Raw genomic sequence first — 17059 nt, forward strand, 5'->3', positions numbered from 1 at the left:
GTTGTTGTTGCACCACAGCTGCTGTCATGTGATAGCCTGTCTGAGCAAGCTGCTGTACACAGTAGTTTTTAACCTTTGTCTTGGGTTAAATTAAAAGCAGGCAGGCGGTCAGCTTTATGTTTGTTGCGGAAGAACCAAACGGCTCGTTTGTGAAGGAGAGCAGGGAAGCCGGGGTTGTGTAGTTTGACCCCTCGGACGCAGCCATGGGGTGCTGTTACAGTGGCGAGGACGACAGCTCCAGAGAGGTAGCTAGCTGCTAGTTGACAGCCGAGACTGATAACTGCTCCCTGGCTTCTTTAGAAAAAAACAAATACTTGTAGCATTTTCACTTTTTTTGCTGGATGTTTATTGATTAAGATGAGTAATGTGTTGTTATGAAGAGATCTTTTTGTGATCGTTTATTACGGGAAGCCGGAAAGTAGCGGTAGCTTGCTACTTCAAGCCTGCGGAACAGGCCCAGCAGAGGCTCAGCTGCTCTTAAAGCTGACAGCTAAAAACAGTACAAAATAAAACAACAAGTTTAAATATATTTGGAAATCTGTGTGCTAGTAAATATATACAATGTTAATACTTAACATAGCCTGGCTGTTTATGAGCATATAAGTACCAGTAATCGAGAAAGTAATGAGTTATTTACTAAATATTGGCTTAATAGTCGATAATGAATTGTTGACCAGCGAGGATGTGACAGATACTATATAAATGTGAGCTGTTGTCATGTGACTGTCAATATTCCCCGCTGTTTTTAGCTTTATGGAAACAAGGATGTATTTCATCTTCAGCGTTTATGTTCATATAATAACCTAGAAATGAAGATGCACTTTTTGCCTGTTTGGTAAATGCTCAAAAATATCAGAATGCTTCGTGTCTTTTTTTTTGTTTTTTCGGTCACCATTTAAAATGTGGTTTATAACTATTTTTGTAATGCCTTAAGAAACCCTAGAGAGGTAAAAGTTTTCATTATTTTTATGAACTGGCATTGAATAAAATGCCTACAAATGTGGGTTTATTGCTGAAGCTGCGTTTGTGTTTAGGTGTACAAAGCTACTTTTACTATTTATTTATTTACAACTTGCAAACAATATGTCCATACAGATATATACAGACCTGTATATACACATTTACATATTCAAAGCAAATAAAACAAAATAAACTGCATTAAAGCCCTTCTTCATTGATTGAGTTTGCATACCTTAAACTGAATACGAAAAGTTAGAGACTTATTTAATCCCACCTTTTTATTAGTCTAAAATCAAAAGCAACCTTACAATATAGTTGATTTTTATTTGTATATAACGTTAATCGTAACAGTATGTGCTGTTTGAGATATGATAGCTAGTCAACAGATTCATTAAACTTTCCTAAAGCTTTAGTTTTGAATCCAGAGAAGAAGCCACTTCTAATGGTTGCCATTCCCTTTTCCTTACTCTGCTCTAGAAGTCCGACGAGACTGATCCGCTGATCCCCCACCCGAACCCCGTGAGCAAACCTCCAAATGGGACAGACTGGATCACAACCAGTGTCCCCTCTGCACAGACAGATGGACAAGCCCTCCTTACATCCATCTTGACAAAGACTGCGCAGTAAGTCACTTCGTCATTCAATGCCAGAAAGGTCAGGTTACAATATGTGCTTCCTGGCAATACAACCTAATTTATGTTATGGGGGGGGGGGGTAAAAAAAAAAAAGCAAAGCTGATCTTCTCTTTTCTTTCAGGAACATCATTGATGTCTCAGCAGCTGATTCTGTTGTGATGGAGCAACATGAAATCATGGACAAAGCTAGGCAGTACAGGTATGTTGAAGGTTTTGTCTGTTGACAAAAACTCACTTTACCATGATACAGTAAGATATGATCCCCCATTAATTTCCCCATCTGATGTGTATTGACCAAATGATTAAAGATTTAAACTCTAAATAATACTTGTTGGTTTAGAGCCATGTAATTATGATGCTGTAGTTTGTAAAGTTTAGATTTTACAACCGTGCTGTGGTGGAATTTGCATAAATAACAGAGGTATCTGTATTTCCGGATATTTCTTTTTTTTTGCTACCCCATTCCATAATTTACAAGTTGTATCTGTTTTGTCTGTACATTATCTGCCATAATGTGATGAAGTAAGACCTAAAAGGACTAAATATGCAATTTTGACAGAGGAACCCTGGGAAAATGTCAGAACTGAGAAGAAAATCTGAGATAAGACTGTAGGTTCCCAAAACAATTGCCTCCTTTTTTAGATAAAGCATGTGTTCCAGACTAAATGTGTCTTTATTTTACACTCAGTAAGTGTAACAAGGTTGTTTTTTTTCCCTTTCAGTACAAAACTGGCTGTGTTGAGCACCAGCTTGCCACAGAAGAAAGTCCTCACGCTTCCCTCCCTAACCAGCCAGCCCCACCAAGTGCTTGCAAGTGACCTTGTTCCATACTCGGATGTTCAGCAGGTAAGCATACATCTTTGGCTGTGTTGTCTTTCCCAGGTGGTTGCAACTAAAAGAGCAAGAGGCTGCAAAGAGGTTTTTCGCACAAAATAGAACAAAAGATGAAGTTTAACTTCTTTTTTTTTTTTGTGAAAATTTGCACAAAACATGTAATCTCCCTTTCCTTGTTTCTTTGCAGGTATCCAAGATAGCTGCTTACACATACAGTGCAATCTCTCAGATCAAAGTGGATGCTAAAGAGGAGCTGGTCGTCCAGTTTGCCATTCCCTGACTTTAAGCCACATATTATCCTCCCATCCCACTCGCTCTGTGCCACTCCTGCTTCGTCGTCCTCCAGTCCACTTTTTAATAAAGCGTTTTTGGTCAAAAGTCTTTTAGTGAAATTATCAATCGTTATTGGCAGATGATCCATGGAGGTAGTTTTTGACCGATGTATATGATGATCCTCTTCTGTCGGGCCTCTCATGTATGTAACACATGCATTGCAGGCTTTGTCCAAACAATGTAAAAGAAGTCCGTCAATTTTCGTAACTTTTTAGATGTTGGACTTCATGTTTAGGCAAGCACACTGTACTCACACCATGTTATCCGCCGAGACAGCTCTAGGATGTTTGGCTCATGGTTAACTCCCGCTAAATGATATCATGTGCGAAATTAGCGATTTTCACCTTGCAGTAGACGTGATTGACGGTTATAGTTTATTACTTGCAAACAAAGAACTGTGCAACATGGCTTCATATCTGCACGTCATAAAACTTTAAAGCTAAAATATTTCCCAGTTAATTTTCTCTGACCAGTAAAGATGTCAGTTAATTAGTATTTTTCTCCCTGGAAATAAAGCTGCTGTTGTAGTCTACTTTAAATCAAACAGCAGGTCTGAGTAATTAAATGCAGGTAATCTGGTGTCTTCAATCCAACAACAAAAAAAGAAAAACGTTCATGTTACAGTTTTCATTTTCGCTCCCGACTGTTTTATCTGTCCCGTCACCTGACCTCACCTATATCATGATTGACCCGTTCATTTCTGGTGGACAAGAATTCAAACGCAAGCAGGGGGTGCCAGCTGGTTGGGGCTCCTGACGTCATTTGTAAACGCTCGAGTTTACAGACGAAGATGTTCAAGTATCCTGCCCTCATAATGAGCTGGCCAGGAATTTAACATTTAAAATGACAGAGGTGAAGCTGGTGGCCTGTGGAGGATGCAAAGACTCTCACTGTATAATCATTACCTTTGTATAGAGTTTTCTGATTGACTACATTAATAGCTGGTGGATTGTACGAAAGGCCTGTGGGAGGATGGTTTTTTTATGAGATACGACTACACTTTTCGGGCCTGCGATTGTTAGCTTTTTACACAAAGCGTTTCTCTCCAGATTGAGGTTTTCGTATTAATCAGAAACTAACCATTGTTGCAGCGTGAAAGAGTTTTAACCAATGTACCCAAGCAGATTTAAATAACCTCAGATATTTTGCCAATTATTTATACGTATTTTTTGTTCTTAAGTGTACATGTGCTCTTTGAAGGAGCTGATCTCGAGTCTCTAAAGGGAGCCTGCAAGCCTGTGACTATTTATACCACACGAGTGATTAGAGCTTTTTTTTTTTTTTTTGCAATGGGTCTCTTGGCAATTTGTTTTTGTTTGTTTTGTTTGTTACTTAAATGTGTAATACATGGAAGATTGTATGTGTGTACTATCATAGGCTAGTACCAAAAATATGTTTTTTGTTTGTTTTTGGTTTAATCAGTTCATTAAAAAGTTTCAACAAAGCATTTATGTCTTAATAAATAGTGACCACATGTTCTCTTCTGGGAAGTACTTTATTTAGTGATGTTACAGAGTTTTAACAGTACATTGACAGGAAGAATCAAATATTTAAACAGGTACGTCTTAATAAATTAGAATCCCATTGAAATTTGCAGGGTTTTGTGTGGTGTAGTGGTAGAGCCTGTGTATAGAGGCTATAGTTCTTAACGCAATCGTCGTGGGTTCAATTCCCAAACTTGACAATTTTGCTACATGTCTTATGCCTTTCTCTCTCTGTCCATTTCCTGTCTGGTAACTGTCAATAAAGGCCACTAGCACCAAACATAGATTCTTTACACAGACTGATATGCCATAAGTTATTGCTTACAGCTAATAAAAACCCCAAATTCTGTTAGACAAAGCCTTATACATTCTCTGTGGGGTTCAGGTCTGGATAGTTCGCAGGCCAATCAAGAACAGTAACATTATCATCGAGCCACCTTTTGGTAACTTTGGCAGTGTGGGCAGATGCCAACTCCTGCTGGAAAATGAAACCAGCATCTCCATAAAGCTTCTCAGCAGACAGAAGCATGACGTGCTGTAATATTTTGTGGTCTGTAAACAGTTTGGTCCACAAAGCACCAATCCAGTCCTTTTGTTCTGTGTATAATAAATCTGTATAATATTTAAGTTTCTCTTTTGAATTGTTGAAAAAGAATGTTCAATACTATTCTGATTTACTGAGATGCACCTGTACATTTTATGTGAAATCGGGGATATATGATCACTTTGCGAGTTAAAAGTTTTGAAGTCAAAGTTCATAATTGGCTAAACTGAAATTTCCACTAACAAACCATCTACTTTTTCATAAAGTACCACATCTGTCAATCTGAGAGCAAACTATGCTTATCCAAGCCAGGATTAGATTAGAAACATTGCTTCACATTAGAAAAATGTGAAGCAAGAGTAAGTTTCAGGGATGTTCTCAATCAAAAGTAGTATTAATAATTAATATTTAAAAAACTGCCCTAAATCTCCATTATTAGCAACTACGTGTAAAAGTCTACTCCCAGCAGAGAAACGTCGACAATACTGCTTTCATTTCAAATACTGGAAGCAAATTTGAAAATCCGTTTTCTAGCTTTAAATATGAAGCATTCGGTTTGAGATATGATTTCTACATGCTACCATTCAGTGGAGACTCTTCCTGCTGTTTCTGCAGCGGGTGTTGCTTTGATGCCAGAGCTTTGCCAGGACTCGCTCCTGCTGCGTCACACCACCAAAGTCCATTGTTTTTAACTGCGGCAACGCAGAGATCACACGATTCCTACACGCAGAAAAATACTCTCTGATTAGTGTGTACTTATTTTTATGTAGCTACATCAAATCAAATGTGAATGTTGAAAAGATTTCTAACTATAAATTTGACCAGTGTGGCATTTTTTGCCAAACATTTAATTCAAAGAAGCTGCACTGGTTCAGAAGAAGTCACTGTTGCACAAAGGTTTAGCAACCAGTCTGTGCAGTGTGTGCATGTGTGTTTAAATGCTGTTGCTGTGCAGACCAGGATATGAATTTGAGCCGTATTTAAGCACCTGCTGCAATGTCATGCACATACATAAGGTAGTCCCTCTCTTATGCCCTCTGCATTTGTGAACTCATAACAGTAGGGTCTGCCTGTCTGTATTTAGGTCTGTTGTATAAACAAATGTCAACAGCTGATGACTGCATATCTTAAGAACTATAGAGAGAATAACTGAGAAAGGATCTCTTTATAACAGCCTACATCAACTCAGCAGGATGTGTGTGAGTGTAAGACAAATGCCTATACCTGTAAGTCTTATATGCCTCTATAGGGTTTCCATGCAGAGTGATGGAGTGGAGATGGGGCAGCACACCCAACCTGTCCACCTCTGACAGAGTATAAATGCTGTTTCCATGAAGATATAACACACGGAGTCCAGGCAACTCACACAAAACCTGCAACACATTTGTGCACAACTTGTTCATGTAACTGTCAATCCATCACAGAGCTTTGAGTGAAACATAAAGTACAATGCCTTGCAAACATTTTAATTTAGTCTCCTTTTATTTTGATTTAATGTAATAGGCCAACACAAAGGAGTGCCTAACTATAAAATGGAAGGGACATGATACATGATTTTCCAAACATTTCAAATAAAAGTCATAAGGTGTAGGTTTTTATTCTGCCCCCCTGAGTCAACACTTTGTAGAACAATCTTCTACTGCAATTACAGCAGAAAGTCTTTTAGAGTACCTATATTTCTACCAGGAATAAAGTTACATTTCTGGATGCTCTTCTTGCAAAACAGTTCAAGCTCTGTCAGACTGAAAAGAGAACATTTGTCAACAGGAATTTCCAAGTATTATCTCAGATTCTCAATTGCATTTAGGCCTGCACTTTGACTAGGTCATTTTAACACATGAATATACACTGATCTAGACCATTGCAGTGTAGCTCTGGCTGTTTGTTTATGGTTGTTGTAAGGTGAACCTCCACCCCAGTCTCAAGTCTTTCCCAGCCTCTAAGAGGTTTTCGTTTGCTATTTTTTTCTAGCTTCATCTATTTTTCCATCAACTCTAATCAGCTTCCCTGTTCCTGCTGAAGATGCATGATACAGCCACAACTATGTTTCACTGTGTGGATGTTGTGCTCAGGGTGGAATGCAGTGTTAGATTTCCACCACTCATATCATTTTGCATGTGTACCAAAAAGTTTAGTTTGTCTCATTGGAGGATTTCCTTCCAGGTGTGTGCTGTGTCCTCTACATAGCTGTGGACTGCATAAAAGGACAGGAAATAGGACTTTATATGGGGCTTTTTCAACAATGACTTCCCTCTTGTTCCTTTTTCTATAATTTGGAAGGACTTATTGTTTCTACAGTGCTCTGTGACATGATGAAAGCTTGGGATATTGTTTTATAACCCAACCCTGGTTTAACCTTCTCCATCACTTTATCCCTGACTTTTCTGCAGTGTTCCTTGGTCTTCACGGTGCTGTTTGTTCATGAATGTTTAACAGCTGGCAGAGTGTTCTCTCTGTTCTCTGAAACCGTAGCAGAACAGCTGGATTTATACAGAGATAACCAAGTGGACTCTATTTACTTATCAGGTGACTTCTAAAAACAATTGGATGCACAGGATTTTATTTAGATTTATCAGAGCGAAAGGTGATAAATACATACTGTATGTACACCACACTTTTCAGGTGTTTTTTGCAAAAAGTAATATTTGTATGTTTTAATTTTATTCCCATTCACAATAATGCATTACTTTGTATTCGTCTCTCACACAAAGTAACAATAATACCAAAAACCTAACTGAGGTTTGTGGCTTTAAACCCGATAAAGGGGTATTACTACTTTTACCGTGCAAGGCAATGCAGCTGTGCTGGAAAAGGGAAATTGAAACTTGCCTGTTCTATATGTGAGAGTTTGTTAAAGGAAAGGTCCAGCCAGGCCAGATGTGAGGGTTCAGCCAGGAAGTGGCACACCGTCTGATGGAGGTCACACAGGTCAGTGATGCTGTTGTTACTGAGACGCAGTGAGCAGCTGAGGTATTTCCTTTCAGAGTTTTTCTTTAAAGGTCGGAGACTGCTGCAGGGAATCTCTGTCCAAGCGTCTAAAACAGCAATTACAAGAAATGTGGTGAAATTGAAAGTACTGACTGCTAATTGTTTCTTCAAACTGACATACCACTTGGTTTATGAAAGCTTTTCTCATACAGGATGTATTCTGCAGCAATAAAATGTAAAAATCAAATGGAAATGTTCTGCTAATTTCCATTTTCAGTTTGAATAAATAGAAATGAAACTCAATAATCCAACTGGTCACCAGAGAATGCAAACATTTAGAGAAATCACGATGAAGAACACGACCTGTCAGCCTGCTGAGACTTCTGAAAGATAGATCCACCGGAGCTCCATGCATAATCTGATCCATGAACACTTTCAACAACCTGCAGAATTCAAGGAATAAAATCATCAATTAGTAGAACTTCATCACGGAACTTGAATACGTTTTAGATCCATTATGATCACCTTCAATAAATCAGTAAATTATGATGATAATCCTACATTACTTTGTGCGATCCCGTTTTTATCGTAGGTGTCTTTATATTTTTGATCATTATTTAAGTGACCAGCTAAAAAAAATCCCGAACTAACCAATAATGTAAAGTACCGTTTAATCGATGTTCAATTTCACGTTATCGTGTGTTTACTCCCTTGCCCTATCTGCAATCACACACAACAATCTGTTTCCAAGGAAACCAAGACGTGCATTGTGGGATTTGTAGTAAAGATATCTAGATAAAGACTTTATGTTCCTGTAAAATATGAATCCTGGTTTTGCAGATTAGAATTATAATAACATTTTAAAAAATCGTTATGCTTGTGTAATCTACTGGGTTACCAAACTTTCCGTCAGTTTATTCTTAATGTTTGCTTTCTTGGCACCCGGTCTCTAAAACGGACCACTCTACACAAAACAAATCAGATTAAGAAAAAAATAAATCAGCGTGTCTGACATTATTTTGTGTGCTTGTCCCCTCCCTTGTTCACTTTTTATTGCGTGATCAAACCATAGACAGGACAAGAGAAGACGTCACTTTACGTCCCGTGTGCACACACGGTAATACGTCTATGTCGCCGCCATGTTGTAAGTGGCATGTTTTGAGAAATTAATGGAAAACGTTGAACAAAACCATATATCAGGGTTTTCAGATCGAGCTGTGTGGTCATGTGGCCTGTTGTGATACTATATATGAGGCATTAGCAGCTCAAGCCTCTTTTGTTTTATTTCAAGTAATAAATGAATAATTGGAGATATACAAATTTATCCAAGACTAATCACTACAGTTTCCCTGTGCATTAACTGAAGTTCTGCATTGATAATAACAGTATCTACTTCCATAATAATAATAATAATAATAATAATAATAATAATAATAATAATAATAATAATAATAATAATTCATTGGAAGAACATTTCCAATGAATTTATTTTTTCACCCTCACCCCTTTGGACTCAAATAAATACAAAGCAAATCTAGTTTTTACAACTGAAACTGACTTAATACTGTGTATTAATGTTTTTGTATGGAAATCCCAAGTTTTGTAAGCATTACTTGCCACTCACAACATGGCGGGAGCACTTACGCGGCGTCTGCTCTTCGAAACGTCACAATCTTTACGTCCTTACATTTTCCGGTTTTTAATCCAATCGCCTTCATCTATTTTCAAACGCGTCATTACGAGGACGCGTATTGGCTGATTCAATCTTCTACAGGCGCTTTGAATTTTTGTCGCGTTTCACCTGATGAGAGGTTATTTTGCTACTTTAAGCAGGTAGTCCCGTGAAAGAAGCAGATACAACACAGGAAGACACGGTCCAACAGGGAAGGACTCTTGGCATTTTAGGTGAGTCGCTTCTTAAAGGCACTGGTTTATTTATGTTGGGCGTTCGGGAAGGAACGTTAATCAGCAGACGTTAAAGTACAGTTCGCGAATATTAGCTTCATATATTTGTTAGCCACCTATCAGTAACGTTAGCGGCACTGCGCTTTAAGAATTAATAAAATGCTGCAGAAAAACGAGGGCGGTATTATTGTCACCTTTAATAACTTTACAAGCCCTTATGTGGTTTAAAACATGTTCTTAGTGGCAGGCTGCTAACTTGCATTGTTTACTCCTAGTTTAAAATCCCTTTGACAAAAGGGTCTGCCAAGATGACAAACCTGGGTGTCAAGGCTCTTCTCAGCTGGGTAAGTGTAAACTAATAAAGTATATATTAAAGTACAAATGTTTATACGAGTCTTATAGAATACTTGTTGACAACTTGTATTTCTAAATATTATTTTACAGGTCAATAGTATCAAGCTGTCGGACAGCGAGATACGAATTGGTGATTTACAGGACGGGGCGATCCTAGTGAAACTGATTTCTGTGCTGTAAGTGGGAGCGGCTGTGTTGTGTAAATAAGGAGGATTACCATGCTTTCTAAACACCTTAATCATGTTGTCGGGGTAAAATAGATGTATTTGAATCATGTTTCATCCTTTGCACCTCATTATTAGTCATTAAAGCTATTTTTCTAACAGGGTTCCAAACAGAGTCTAGAAAAATGTAGAATTTGTTTTCGTTTTCCAGGTCTGAAAAACTATGCAAATGTGTTTTGAGTTTTTCCTGTACAGCTTTCTAAGAAATATAAAGTGTTTTAAGTTATTTTGTATTTATATGAAATCCTATAGCTCTTGATTTGCTACCTTACAGCTTTACTTTAACATTTAACCACCAATATTTTCTTTTTGAGTTTCAGGAAATTTAAATAAGGTTACCTGCTTTCTGGCAACTAAACCACTTTAGATTTATTTTTTTCAGGGGTACTCTGTGAACAAAGAGGTAGTAGCTGTGTTTGAAATGCACTCACTAATGTAAACATTTCCTACATATTCTTTTATCTTCGTATCGGCACAACTGCTGTAATGCCTGGTTTATGGTGTTATCCAATATTATATTATTGATCACTCAGAATCAACTTTATTGCCAAGGAATTTGACTTCAGTACACTTTGCTCTCAGTGAAGAAATCAGAGAACGTATCTACATTTAAAATATTTTACTATCACAACAAACGTGCATCAATGCATTCTTGCTGTATTTGGTTAACATAATTTTACGTTCCTAACAAACCAAATAAAGGCGGAAAAACCTGCGTAGTATTTCTTTTTTTTAAAATATATTGCCACAAGAACAAATACAAAAAACACTGCAATGTTTAGTTGTATTCTGATTCCCAGGGTAAGTTATATTTTCTAGGTAAATTAAATTTCGATCAAGTTAAGTATACTAAAGTGTGTATAATTAAAGTCCGCTATTTTGGAACAATTGTATACGTTTTTATAATGCATTTTCCTTTTAGTACATTAATTACAGCGACATTTAAGTAATTTATTTATAATAGTATTTTTTAAATTTTTTTTCTTAAGATGTATTGATAATGTATTTTGTGGTCTTGTGCAGGACTGATACATCCGAATGTAATAAGTCATTTATAAATGAGAGAGAACTCGGGAAGTATAGGCTTCTTAGAATCGGGTTCAAGCTTCGCGTCATAGCCTTCATATTTGTTTTTGTCTATCATTTTTTGTCATAACAGGAAAAAGAAACCTAACCCCAGTTTGAGTAATTCTTCTGAGGATTGGGTTGATTTTGTTGCAGAGTTCCTAGAGGGTAAGCTTTCTTTTTTGCTTTAAAAAAAATGTTATCTATGTTTTTGGTCTAACTCGGCAGAATCAAGTGTTTGGATTATTTACTCAGCATGCATACAAGATCTTCAGAGTGCTGCTAATGACCTAGTAATTGGTTTTGGGTATGTTGAAGCAGAGATGCGTCTAGTTACAGGGTCTCAAATGCAGTCCTAGAGGACTTGGGTTTGAGACCTCTGCTCTACAGTTTAATGCAGATTGCCAATTTAAATGAAAAGGTTATTTAAAGGAACCTGCAGAACTTGATGGCATCTTGAGGACTTGCATCAGTCATTTGAATTAGGTGTGCTGAGCAGGAATACATCTGAAGTTGAAGATGCACCACTAGGTTTTTTTGCCAGAATTTTACCCTCGATTCCCAGTTGGGCATAGTGTGTGTGACCTTCAGTCTTTCAGTTGTCATAGAAAATAATCTGAAGTTAGTCTGTTAGTGTATCCGTCTTTTGTTTTAATTTGTAAAGACTTAGAAAGTTGTGTAGTGTGTCTATCGTTTACAACATGTAGGACGGAGGATCCTGAGGAACAGTTTATGTGGACTACTGATTTTGTGACAATTTGCCCCAATCAGAGCAGTTGTACTGACAAGTTTAAAGTTGAGATCTCATGTAGACAAGAGTGCAGTTTTTCCTGTTGCTGAATTTCTGCAAATGGCGCAATAGTAGTTGGAAAACGTAGTAAATGTCGTTGCATCTTTGAGCACGCCCTTACGTCTTGCTCACTGTTTTTAGGTATTAACAACACACCTTTTATAACAGTAGGCATGGGCCGGTTACTGGTATCAAGTTATACAAAAGTTTAAAATGGTGCTGGTTTCTAATCCATATACATTACCAGCAGTTTAAAGTCCTTTTTAGATGAGAATCCAGATAAAGTCTCAGCGTTACTGGACTTGTCTGTGTGTCCGCAGCATTGTAACACATACCCCTACACCTTCTCCCCCATCTGTTCTTGCACACTTCCAGTCAGCTGGCTGAAGGAAGGCTAATATATGTATTCCTTGCTAACTGCAGAATATCAGATCATATAGTGTGACTACTTAACCAACTAATATCAGCTTGTTATACTTGTTATATTCTGCTTAATAATTACTTAAAGCAATACTAAATTTACTCGTACTCGTCGTCTTCCGCTTTATCCGTGACTCGGTCGCGGGCAGCAGACTCAGCAGAGACGCCCAGACGTCCCTCTCCCCAGACACCTCCTCCAGCATCTCCTCCGGGGGGAGCCCAAGGCGTTCCCAGGCCAGCCGAGAGACATAGTCCCTCCAGCGTGTCCTGGGTCGTCCCCTGGGCCTCCTCCCGGTGGGACGTGCCTGGAACGCCTCCCGAGGAAGGCGTCCAGGAGGCATCCGGTATAGATGCCCGATCCACATCAACTGGCTCCTCTTGATGTGTAGGAGCAACGGCTCTACTCTGAGCTCCTCCCAGATGGCCGAGCTCCTAAGGGAGTGCCCGGCCACCCTACAGAGGAAGCTCATTTCATCCGCTTGTATCCGGGATCTCGTTCTTTAGGTCATGACCCAAAGTTCATGGCCATAGGTGAGGGTAGGAACGTAGACCGACCGGTAAATCGAGAGCTTAGCTTTTCGGCTCAGCTTTCTCTTCACCACAACGGACCAGCACAGCGTCCCCATTACTGCAGCAGCCGCACCGATCCGTCTGTCGATCTCCTGCTCCATTCTTCCCTCACTTGTGAACAAGACCCCGAGATACTTAAACTCCTCCACTTGAGGCAGGAACTCCCCTCCAACCTGAAGAGGACAAGCCACCCTTTTCCGGTCGAGTACCATGGCCTCGGACTTGGAGGAGCTGATACTCATCCCAGCCGCTTCACACTCGGCTGCGAACCGCCACAGTGCATGCTGTAGGTCTTGGCTAGATAGGGCCAGCAGGACCACGTCATCTGCAAAAAGAAGAGACGAAATCCTCTGGTCCCCGAACCAGACCCCCTCCGGCCCTTGGCTGCACCTAGAAATCCTGTCTATAAAAGTTATGAACAGGACCGGTGACAAAGGGCAGCCCTGCTGGAGTCCAACATGCACTGGGAACAGGTCTGACTTAGTGCCGGCAATGCGAACCAAACTCTTGCTCCGCTTGTACAGAGACCGGATGGCCCCTAATAAAGGGCCCCCGATTCCATACTCCTGGAGCGCACCCCTCACAGGGCATCACGAGGGACACAGTCAAATGCTTTCTCCAGGTCCACAAAACACATGTGGACCGGTTGGGCAAACTCCCATGAACCTTTGAGTACCCTGTAGAGGGTATAGAGCTGGTCCAGTGTTCCACGGCCGGGACGAAAACCACACTGCTCCTCCTGAAGCCGAGGTTCCATTATCACCCAGACTCTCCTCTCCAATACCCTGGCGTAGGCCTTACCAGGGAGGCTGAGGAGTGTGATCCCCCTGTAGTTGGAACACACCCTCCGGTCACCCTTCTTATGTAGGGGGACCACCACCCCAGTCTGCCAATCCAAAGGCACTGTCCCCGTCCGCCACGCAATGTTGAAGAGGCGTGTCAACCATGACAGCCCCACAACATCCAGAGGCTTGAGGTACTCAGGGCGGATCTCATCCAACCCCGAAGCTCTGCCACCTTGGAGCTTTTTAACCACCTCGGCGACTTCAGCCTGGGTGATGAAAGAGTCCAACCCCGAGTCCCCAGCCTCTGTTTCCACCAGGGAATGCGTGATGGTAAGATTGAGGAGATCCTCGAAGTTGGTTTAGAGCGCTGTTATCTCACTGGAAGTAATTTTCTGCCTGTTTTTGTTTTTATTAGGGGAGTGCAGGTTTAACCCAACTAAAGGCACTTGTATATCCTGGGACGGCATACGAGGGGGACACAACCTAACAGTGGAAATTTCAAAGGTTAAAAACAGGGATAAAATATGTGGTGAATTAAATGATACTAATGGCAATTAAAACCCATTCTGATCAGATTTTGCATTGTTCTCAGGTGCTTGTGTTACTTGTTTATCATGACATGATGAATGAGCGCTGCACTCTAAATGCATTGGATTGTGAAGTAGAGGTAAGTATATTACTTTATGTGATGCAATATATTTTGTATTTTATGAGTATTTATTACAGTACTTCTAGATGTAAGAAACAGGAATGGATTTGTTTGTTTTAATGTCATTATTTTTATATTTTTCCTATGATAGCGTGAGCTGGCCAACCTGACCCTCTCTTATGTGATGGAGAGTGAAGGTTGCGTTTATCTGAACAAAAGACTTGACTCATACTTGACAAAGAGATGTAAGCCAAAACCTTTTACCAGTAAATACCACAGGAATAGATCATAGTTTCTAAGCTATATTGGAGCTCTAAAAACAATCTGTGGTTTGGATTGAAATTCAAACTAAACATTTTCAGATTTGCCTGTGTCCCGAGAAATCTTTGACCAGACAGCAACCACCTCCACTTCCACCTCTAATCTGTCCACCTCAACCTCGCTTTCCGATGATGAGTCTCCAGTCTTCCTCCGCACACAGAAGGTCACTTTTGTTGATCTAGAAACAGTGGCCTCCTCTTCTGTCAGGTATTGATGTGAACCTTTAGTTAAATCCAGCTCGAGTTTGTTTTGTTCGGCCTTCTATATAATATAACCCGGTTTAACTTGCTCAAATTCAGATGTATGACTCTCATTCTTTAACTTGCGTAACTTTATTTCCGCAGCAAGTCTCCTTTAGCCGAGGTTATGAATACACCAAAATTTCAAATGAGAAAAATGCGAAGACAGATGATGAAGGAAAGAGAATACAGAGACAGTTTGGAGAAGGAGCTTTCCAACACACTTGCACTTATTACCCAGAAAGGTAAAACATGGCTTATTGCGCAATGTTTGCAACAACATCGACTAATTTTGTTTTAGTTGTTAACTTATTTTTTTCAATTCTACCTTTGCTCCATGGATTTGATTTTTGTGCAATTTCTTTTCCAGAATCTCAACTCAGTCAGTTGCAGTACCACCTAGATAAGCTGAAAGAACAACAAGGTGATCAGGAGCAGACTATCACAGAACAAATCAGTGAACTTGAGGCCAAAAACAACTCGTAAGTATTTAAAGAATGGTCTGAACTGCAGTTCAATAAAATCTGTAATAAGATGCAACAGAAGTCTTAATGAGAGGAAAAAAAAGTATGTAAAGAAATTGTGTTGAAATTGTGATTGTAAAGAAAAAAAAACAAACTTCTGAATTATTGTCTTAGGTTGCAAATGCGCCTTAATGAGCTGCTAAAGGAAAATAAAGATTTGAAGAATACCTCTCTGCATATGGAGAGAAAGGTGGATGAACTTGCAGGAGAAAATGGTGCACTCTCCTTTCAGGTAATAATCTTTGAGTAACCTCTGCTTTCTGGTAAATTCTGTAATAATAAACATTTTCCACTTCTGTTAGCAAGTGCAGCACTATTGCTATTGTATGTATGGTTAAAGACTTAACATTGGCAATCAGTATCCGTTCTCTGTTTTAACCCTTTTTAATCTTTGAAAATCAAGTTTTTGTTACAGGTCAGACTAAATGCTGTATTTGAATATTATTGACAGGTGAGAGCAGTATGTTCCAAGCTGGCCATCTTTGAAGCAGAAAATGGCCAACTAACACGTGCTCAAGCATCTGCTGAGGAGGAGTGGAGACACCAAACAAGTCATCTGCACTCAGAACTCAACCAAGCAACCACACAAAAGGTGGGCTGTAGTTTTACAATAAAACCTGTGCTATTTTACTTTTAATATTTTTAATTCTGGTTCCTTGTTCTTCAGGAACTCCTGTCTGAACAAATTCAGATCCTTCAAGGAAAGATTTCCTGTTTAGAGGAAGAATTAAGCAAAGCCGCGAAAGAGGAAGTTGGAGAAAATATGGGTCCTGTAATGGAGGTAAGTTCCTATGGAAAAGTTTGGAATTTTATTTAAGTATTTTCCAGGTCTGGATAAGCATGGATAAAAATAAAAATATGGAAATATACACTGCTCAAAAAAATAAAGGGAACACTCAAATAAAACATCCTAGATCTGAATGAATGAAATATTCTCTTTGAATACTTTGTTCTGACAACAAACTCACACAAAAATTATCAATGGAAATCAAATTTATTAACCAATGGAGGCCTGGATTTGGAGTCACATTCAAAATTAAAGTGAAAAAAAACACTACAGGCTGATCCAACTTTGATGTAATGTCCTTAAAACAAGTCAAAATGAGGCTCAGTATTGTGTGTGACCTCCATGTGCCTGTAAGACCTCCCTACAACGCCTGGACATGCTCCTGATGAGACGGTGGATGGTCTCCTGAGGGATCTCCTCCCAGACCTGGACTAAAGCATCCACCAACTCCTGGACAGTCTGTGGTGCAACGTGACGTTGGTGGATGGAGCGAGACATGATGTCCCAGATGTGCTCCATTGGATTCAGGTCTGGGGAACGGGCGGGCCAGTCCATAGCTTCAATGTCTTCATCTTGCAGAAACTGCTGACACACTCCAGCCACATGAGGTCTAGCATTGTCCTGCATTAGGAGGACCTCAGGACCAACCTCACCAGCATATGGTCTCACAAGGTGTCTGAGGATCTCATCTCGGTACCTAATGACAGT

General features: G+C 39.6%; 3 protein-coding genes across 11 annotated transcripts in view; 2 read left to right on the forward strand and 1 right to left on the reverse strand.

Annotated features, from left to right (window-relative positions):
• On the forward strand, positions 1 to 4239 carry lamtor1 (late endosomal/lysosomal adaptor, MAPK and MTOR activator 1). The gene is made up of 5 exons (XM_047390928.1): positions 1 to 245; positions 1438 to 1583; positions 1717 to 1794; positions 2318 to 2441; positions 2617 to 4239. Exons 1-5 carry the CDS (start codon positions 204 to 206, stop codon positions 2707 to 2709), a joined length of 483 nt encoding a protein of 160 aa, XP_047246884.1. The 5' UTR covers positions 1 to 203; the 3' UTR covers positions 2710 to 4239.
• Positions 4239 to 17059, reverse strand: part of lrrc51 (leucine rich repeat containing 51) — a 15614-nt gene continuing 2793 nt past the window's right edge. For 3 of the 8 annotated variants that reach the window (XM_047390924.1, XM_047390923.1, XM_047390926.1), the window contains exons 2-5: positions 8082 to 8161; positions 7620 to 7825; positions 6015 to 6163; positions 4239 to 5510 (exon numbers count right to left, since the gene is read on the reverse strand). In XM_047390924.1, the coding sequence (XP_047246880.1) occupies positions 5375 to 5510; positions 6015 to 6163; positions 7620 to 7825; positions 8082 to 8145 (555 nt within the window). In that variant the 5' untranslated portion in view covers positions 8146 to 8161 and the 3' untranslated portion in view covers positions 4239 to 5374. Of the gene's footprint in view, positions 5511 to 6014; positions 6164 to 7619; positions 7826 to 8081; positions 8162 to 8243; positions 9071 to 9519; positions 9542 to 15368; positions 15449 to 15732; positions 15821 to 17059 lie in introns of those variants that run through there. The other 5 variants (XM_047390920.1, XM_047390927.1, XM_047390919.1 and 2 more) reach the window with 5 other exon arrangements.
• Positions 9492 to 17059, forward strand: part of numa1 (nuclear mitotic apparatus protein 1) — a 21309-nt gene continuing 13741 nt past the window's right edge. For both annotated transcript variants that reach the window (XM_047390916.1, XM_047390917.1), the window contains exons 1-13: positions 9492 to 9623; positions 9899 to 9967; positions 10068 to 10153; positions 11361 to 11434; positions 14247 to 14335; positions 14424 to 14498; positions 14632 to 14725; positions 14843 to 15008; positions 15146 to 15285; positions 15411 to 15522; positions 15679 to 15796; positions 16016 to 16156; positions 16232 to 16345. In XM_047390916.1, coding sequence (XP_047246872.1) covers positions 9932 to 9967; positions 10068 to 10153; positions 11361 to 11434; positions 14247 to 14335; positions 14424 to 14498; positions 14632 to 14725; positions 14843 to 15008; positions 15146 to 15285; positions 15411 to 15522; positions 15679 to 15796; positions 16016 to 16156; positions 16232 to 16345 — 1245 coding nt within the window. In that variant the 5' untranslated portion in view covers positions 9492 to 9623; positions 9899 to 9931. The remainder of the gene's footprint in view (positions 9624 to 9898; positions 9968 to 10067; positions 10154 to 11360; positions 11435 to 14246; positions 14336 to 14423; positions 14499 to 14631; positions 14726 to 14842; positions 15009 to 15145; positions 15286 to 15410; positions 15523 to 15678; positions 15797 to 16015; positions 16157 to 16231; positions 16346 to 17059) is intronic.

The sequence above is a fragment of the Girardinichthys multiradiatus genome, chromosome 18 (assembly GCF_021462225.1).
Source record: "Girardinichthys multiradiatus isolate DD_20200921_A chromosome 18, DD_fGirMul_XY1, whole genome shotgun sequence".
Classification (NCBI taxonomy): Eukaryota; Metazoa; Chordata; class Actinopteri; order Cyprinodontiformes; family Goodeidae; genus Girardinichthys; species Girardinichthys multiradiatus.

Bases quoted from the DNA above. Each gene is read 5' to 3' on its own strand.
- lamtor1 (XM_047390928.1), top strand. From the start codon at position 204: ATGGGGTGCTGTTACAGTGGCGAGGACGACAGCTCCAGAGAG. The intron at 246-1,437 runs GTAGCTAGCTGC...ACTCTGCTCTAG, and splicing joins AGGACGACAGCTCCAGAGAG to AAGTCCGACGAGACTGATCC. The intron at 2,442-2,616 runs GTAAGCATACAT...GTTTCTTTGCAG, and splicing joins CATACTCGGATGTTCAGCAG to GTATCCAAGATAGCTGCTTA.